Source organism: Mus caroli, chromosome 17 (genome assembly GCF_900094665.2).
Source record: "Mus caroli chromosome 17, CAROLI_EIJ_v1.1, whole genome shotgun sequence".
Classification (NCBI taxonomy): Eukaryota; Metazoa; Chordata; class Mammalia; order Rodentia; family Muridae; genus Mus; species Mus caroli.
The window spans coordinates 70,398,248-70,404,869 of record NC_034586.1 but is presented as its reverse complement, the minus strand read 5'-3'; the positions used below and the strand labels follow the sequence as shown (position 1 = coordinate 70,404,869).

Sequence of the window (6,622 nt, the reverse complement as noted above, 5' to 3'; positions counted from 1 at the left end):
GGGGAGGCAAGCCAGTAAAGAACATCCCTCCATGGCCTCTGCATCAGCTCCTGCTTCCTGACCTGCTTGAGTTCCAGTCCTGACTTCTTTCAGTGATGAACAGCAATGTAAGTCGAATAAACCCTTTCCTCCCCAACTGCTTCTTGGTCATGATGTTTGTGCAGGAATAGAAACCCTCACTAAGACACTTTCATTATTGCTTTGGTTTTCTTGTGTTTTGCTTATTCCTGAGACAGGGTTTCTCTGTGTAGGCCTGTCAGGCCTGGAACTCTCTGTACACCAGGCTGGCTCCAACTGCACATAGATCCACTTGCTTTTGCCTTCTGAGTGCTGGGATTAAAGACATGCACCTCAGCTAAACTGCACTGCATCCGTTTTTAAAAAATAGTAAGACTGGGCTGGAGAGATGGCTTAGCAGTTAAGAGCAGCGAATGCTCTTCAGACGGTCCTGAGTTCAATTCCCAGCAACCACATGGTGGTTCACAACCATACGTAATGAGATCTGATGCCCTCTTCTGGTGTGTCTGAAGACACCTACAGTGTACTTAGATATATGATAAATAAATCTTAAAAAAAAAATAGTAAAACTAAAACCTCTACTTTGAAAAAGATTTATTTGTGTGTGTGTTTCTATAAGTGTATAAATCAGATCCCCAGGATGTGGAGCTATAGGCAGCTGCGTTGCCTGATACAGTGCTGGACTAAACTCAGGTTCTCTCAAACAGCAGGAAGCACTCTTAACTGCTGAGCCTTCTGTCTTCACCAAAAGCTTTCTCTATTTCATCTCTATTATTTTTCACCAAAAAGGCTAACATTTTCCTCATCTGTCTTTAAAAAAAACATAAGCATCCTACAGATTAGGTCTTAAAACACAAATTACATGTTCTTTCACATACAGAAGTGGCTTGTTATCTTCAGGATCCTCATCTTCAACTTCCAAAAGCCAGCCGTAGCCTCTTTGTCTCAGGAATGTAGTAGCTGTAGATTCTTTGATGAACTCTCCACTTACACCGAGGTTTAATTTGACATCTGGAGCTGCTATAGAACCGCTGAGATCTTAGGAGGGAAGACAGAACTGTAAACCAGGGAGAAATATATAAGTCTGAACCAAAATGTATATATATTCAAGTAATTATGATTTGCCAATCTCTAAAAACGTGTGCTATTACATATAATCTACAAATTTTATCAATGAAAAAAAATTGAAGCCGGGCGGTGGTGGCACACGCCTCTAATCCCAGCACTTGGAAGGCAGAGGCAGACGGATTTCTGAGGCCAGCCTGGTCTACAGAGTGAGTTCCAGGACAGCCAGGGCTATACAGAGCAACCCTGTCTTGAAAAACAAAACAAAACAAAAATTTATCAATGACAGACACTGTACTACTTTTCATTTTACAATCATAGAAAAAAAATAAAACAAAAAGAAGAGGCGAATGACAAGCCAGGTACAATGGAACATGCCTGCAATCCCAGCACTCAGGAGGCTAAGGCAAGGAGCCCAAACTGACCTCAATTTCATACTTAGCCAAGGATGATCTTCAAGTTCGGACCTTCCTGCTCTACCTCCCAAATGCTAGGATGAATCACCACATCTACTGTATTTACATACTGCTAGAGATTAAACTCAGAGCCTCCTGCTTATTATCAACTAAGCTACACAGTCAGTTCTATATCATACTTTTTTTTTTTTTTTTAAAGATTTATTTATTTATTATATGTAAGTACACTGTAGCTGTCTTCAGACACTCCAGAAGAGGGCGCCAGATCTCGTTGCGGATGGTTGTGAGCCACCATGTGGTTGCTGGGATTTGAACTCTGGACCTTCGGAAGAGCAGTCGGGTGCTCTTACCCACTGAGCCATCTCACCAGCCCTATATCATACTTTTTATAGCATCTACCATCCCACTGAAATTTTTACCCTGTTCTTACTAGTTCATTATCTGATAGGATACATCTTGTAATATCACCTCCATAAAATTTTCCTGATTTTGTTGTTGTTTTGTCTGAGACAAGGTCTCACTTTAGTCCAGGCTGGTCTTTAACTGCTGTTAGTCCCCCTGTCTCAGCCTCCCAAGAGAAAGGATTACAGATGTGATCCACCTTGCCTGGCTGTCTCTGATATAGTTAGGAATTATTTTTTTCTTCTCTTTTAATCTTTTATGAAATTCTAAGCCAGAGCTTCTAAAAATATTAATGTTCATGAATTACCCAGGGACCCTGATAACATATAAATCCAGATTAAGGGAGATTATATCTAGATATGTGCCAGGTAATGTTAATTCTGCTGGCCTGCAAACATAAACCAGATACAACATTATCTATTTGTCTGACATAAACTATGGGCATCTAGTTATTCTGGAGGCTGAGGAAAGAGCGAATGATCAGGGCAATATTAGGTTATATGCTGAGTTCAAGGCCAGCCTGAGTAACTTAGTGTGACTGTCTCAGACTAAAATTTAAAATCGGGGCTGAGCTGTATGAGGTAGTATATGCCTTTAATCCCTGAAGTAGGGAGACAGAGGTTACCTTGTCTACATAAAGTTCTAAGCCAAACAGAGTTACATAGTGAGACCCTGTCTCATTTTTAAAAAATGAAAACAAAACAAAACAGAGTTAAAAAAAAAAACTAAGAAAGAAACAAATCATATTTATAGAAATCAGATTTCTGAGAAAACTCATTCATCTCTAAACTGAAATTTCTTTTCTACTTTGTTGAGACGGGGTTTCAATATGTAACCCTGACTGGCAGAGAACTTGACAACTATGTAGTCTAAGCTGGCCTTTAATTCAGGTATCTATCTGCCTCTGCTTTTCAAGTGCTGGGATCGAAGGGGTTCATCACCAGACATTTCCATGTCTATATCGAAATTAACTTGTTTTTTCATATTGGGCAGTTAAAAATCTGGTCCCTGGGAAGTAAATAAGATTAAATAAAAGCAAAATCCAAAAACAGGTTACAAGGAGTTGAACTAAAGAGGGGTGGGGGAAATTTCCCACATCAGAAACGTTCCCCTCCTTTTTTTTTTTTTTTTTTTGTTGTTGTTGTTGTTGTTTGGTTTGGTTTGTTTTAAGCAAGCACAGTCGCTTGCTCCAAACAGTACAAGCCAAGTCTATAGACACTGTTGGGGACACTAAGTTGAATTCCTCAAGTTTCAAATGCTCCTGAATACAGTTTTCTGAATACTGGGACCAAACACTACAAACTGTGTGGACCCAGGGATCTGGGCAAGAAATCAAATTCAACTGAAAAAAAATAAATAAAAGCACGTCTCCTTTGAAGTAAGTTCTCCATGACCTGCCAAAAGTCACCTCAGTGGGGAAGGTTTTCCTATTAATAGCAGAGCCACACAGCCCCACTTTGTTCTCCCTTAGATCCCTCACTCTTGAGTAACTGCGGAGCCGAGCATTTCGGAAAGAACTCCTTCCACCAGATCGGCGGGTTCCCTGGTGAACCAGGACACCCGGGGCCCCCAGCCCGCAGCCGGGGTGGGGAGACCGGACGCAGAGCCGGCGCCCCGCACCCTGCCTCGTCCCCTGAGGCCTCCGGGAAGGCCCAGGGAGCACAGGGGCGGAGTCCCCCAGCTCTGCCAACCCCCCGCCCCGGAGCCCCGGAGGTCCGCCTCGGCCTCACCTTCCGCGTCCGCCGAAGACACAAAGGTGAAGTCCCCGTTGGCAGGCGCATAGGCCGGGGGCGGGCCCGGAGGCTGCATCCCGCCGGCCTCGGTGCTGGCGAGCGGCTGGGCCCGGGGCTCCGGGACGACCTGCTAAGGGGCGGCCTGCGAGCCAGGAGGCGCGGGCTGGGCCGAGGAAGCGGACGCGCGATCCAAGCCCAGCCTGCGGCTGCCGACCAGGTCGCACCCGAGGCCAGCCGGTGGCGAGCACCCAAGCACCACGACGCCGGGGCCCTGACAGGACCATAACAGTGACAGCGCCGCCGGGATTGGCTGTTTGTAATCTGCTCGACTATTGGCTCCCGCGAGAAGGTTCTGATTGGCTGTTTCTGTGTTGATTCCGGAAACCACTCCAACACCGGAAGTGGCCTCTGAAATCTCTGTTCCGCCCTCATCAGCTGTTTACTTAAGTAATTCTCTCTTCCTTTTTCTCTGTTTCAGTTTTTATAAATATATCCTCTTCGTTGTTGTTTAACACAATTTGAGAGCTTAGTCGTTTGATGGCTCACGCTTGTAATTCCCGGAACTCCTAGAGGGGCTGAGGCAGGAGAATTGTTGCGACTGCGAGGCCAGCATTGGCCAAAAAGTGAGGCCCTGCCTCAAAGAGAGAAAACAAAAAACAAACCCACAAAAACAACTTAAGTTTTAGGACTTCAACCCCTTATTTCCGACCACAAGATTCTGCCATAATAATTCTATATATTAATTATATAGGATGTTTACGAAATTATGTGTCGTGCCAAAGCTTAGTCTCCTTATTTGCAAAATTAAGAGGCTGGAGAATGGTCATTGTAAAGCTGTAAATTTCCACCTACGGTTTAAGTACTCTGGCCGAATTCGTTTATGAAGAAGGCAGCAGTCCAGAAAGGATAAATTAGGGCAAAGAAGCCCTTGCTTCTTGCCCGCTGCTGATTTCATCTGTCCCCTAATAAACTACCCAAAGTTTGCAAATTCACCTACGTTTTTATTATTTTTTAAGATTAATTTATTTATTTTATACAAGAGTACACCACCATTGCTCTCTTCAGACACACAAGATGAGGGCATTGGATCCCGTGACAGATGGTTGTGAGCCACCATGTGGTTGCTGGGAATTGAACTCAGGACCTCTGAAAGAGTATTCAGTGCTCTTAACCTCTGAGCCATCTCTCCAGCCGGTTTTTATTTTTAAAGACTATGCGTGTGTGCTTGAGTGTATGTGTGTGTGCAGATGACTGCAGAAGGCACAAGAGGGCTTCAGATCCTCCAGAAATGCAGTTCCTGCAGACACCCGATGCTGGTCCTGGGAACCCAAACTCAAGTCTCTACAAGAGAGCAAGAGCTCTTAACCTCTAAACCCTCTTCCTAGTCACTCGTCTATGTTTATAATCTTAAATTTTGCTTTTCATTTTTCTAAACTTCTGTATATTTGTGTATGTTGGTAAACTGAGTGCCACCCACATTCCTGATCCTGGTACTCCCCTAGCCCAGCTTTGTTAACAGTGACAGCAGCCATGTCATCACCAGCGGCCAAATTCAATTTATTTCCACTGTTACCACAGGTAGAGTAGTCTTCCTGTGTACATGTGCCATACCATTTATATAGGCCAAGCCTTCACAGCTTGCTACTGTGCATCAGAGGCAGCCTTTTGTATAACTACCCTCCAATACATCTCTCCAGTGAGTTGGTTTTTTTTTTTTTTTTTTTAAGATTCAAGGTCATTATTTGTTCCTCTTAAAGACTCATTTTTGACTGTACTCAGACTTAGAAGTAGAAGCTCTCAGCGAGGACAGCTTATGTCTCTTGGCAATCTGTTCCTGGTGCTTTTCTTTGGCTTCCTTCATTCTCTTGGCCAAAAGTTTAGCTTATTCTGCAGCCTCCTCCTTGTTTTTCTTAGTGCTTTGTTTCTTCAGAGCAATATGTCAGCGTTTGTGTTGCAGGACATGTGGAGTAACAAGACGCTGAATCTTGGGTGCTTTGGTCCTGGGCTTCTTACCTTCTTTGTTTAAGGGCTTCCTGACAACATACTGGCGGACATCATCTTCTTTGGAGAGATTAAAAAGCTTTCGGATTCTACTAGCTCTTTTAGGTCCCAACCGACGAGGCATAGTAGTGTCTGTCAGTCCAGGAATATCCTTCTCTCCTTTCTTTACAATAACCAAGTTGAGAACACTGAGATTAACGTCCACAGCATCCGCGAACAGACTTGCGCTTCCTCTCTTCAGTTCTCCTTGGTCTGTTAACAGGAATGCCCCTTACTCAACATCAGGCGCACTCTGCCATGAGTCAAAACGCCTTGCTTCATGGGAAAACCTTGCTTGTCATTCCCACCGCTGATCCGGGCCACATAACCCTTCCACTCTTCACCAAGAGCATCAGCGGCTACTTCCGTGGCCATGCACTTCTCAGCGGAGCTTGCGCTTGCTCATCATCCACCTTGATGAGCTTCTGACAGCGGGTGGCGGGGAAGGAGATGTTCAGCTTCATCTTGACACAGCTGAGCAGGCGTCACGAAAAAGAGGCCTGACTTCCCTCTTTTTTTTGCATGGTGTTATTTTGTGTATCCCTTGGCCCTCTAATCACTGCACAAACCCTTACAGTGTACATGTGTTGGAGTGCAGGCTCCTTGGGATGCCAGAAGAGAATGTTTGGGCCCCTGACAATGGAGTCGCAAGCAGCCGTGAGCAGCCTCACATGGGTGTCAAGAACAGATTTCAGGGCCTCCGCAAGAGCAGGATGGGCTCTTAATAGCTGAGCCATCTCTCCAACTCCTATCCCCTTTTTATTTGCTCAAGTAAATATAGTTTAATATTCGAACTACATAAAAGTGGTTTCCAATTTGGAGTGCTCTGATGATGTATTGTGAAACAGACATGAATGAAGCACAATGAATCCATATGGAGCAAAAGAAAGGGATATTCTCTAATATCCTCAAAGGAATTTAGAAAATGTTTCTTACGGGAGGGAATAG

General features: G+C 44.4%; 1 protein-coding gene and 1 pseudogene across 1 annotated transcript in view; both read right to left on the bottom strand.

Moving 5' to 3' along the window:
• Yipf4 (Yip1 domain family member 4) overlaps positions 1 to 3,923 on the bottom strand; it is a 10,922-nt gene extending 6,999 nt beyond the window's left edge. The window contains exons 1-2 of the mRNA XM_021149269.2: positions 3,632 to 3,923; positions 897 to 1,056 (exon numbers count right to left, since the gene is read on the bottom strand). Coding sequence (XP_021004928.1) covers positions 897 to 1,056; positions 3,632 to 3,710 — 239 coding nt within the window. The 5' untranslated portion in view covers positions 3,711 to 3,923. The remainder of the gene's footprint in view (positions 1 to 896; positions 1,057 to 3,631) is intronic.
• Positions 3,924 to 5,393: 1,470 nt separating this feature from the next.
• Positions 5,394 to 6,138, bottom strand: LOC110284185 (annotated as a pseudogene).
• Positions 6,139 to 6,622: the final 484 nt, after the last annotated feature.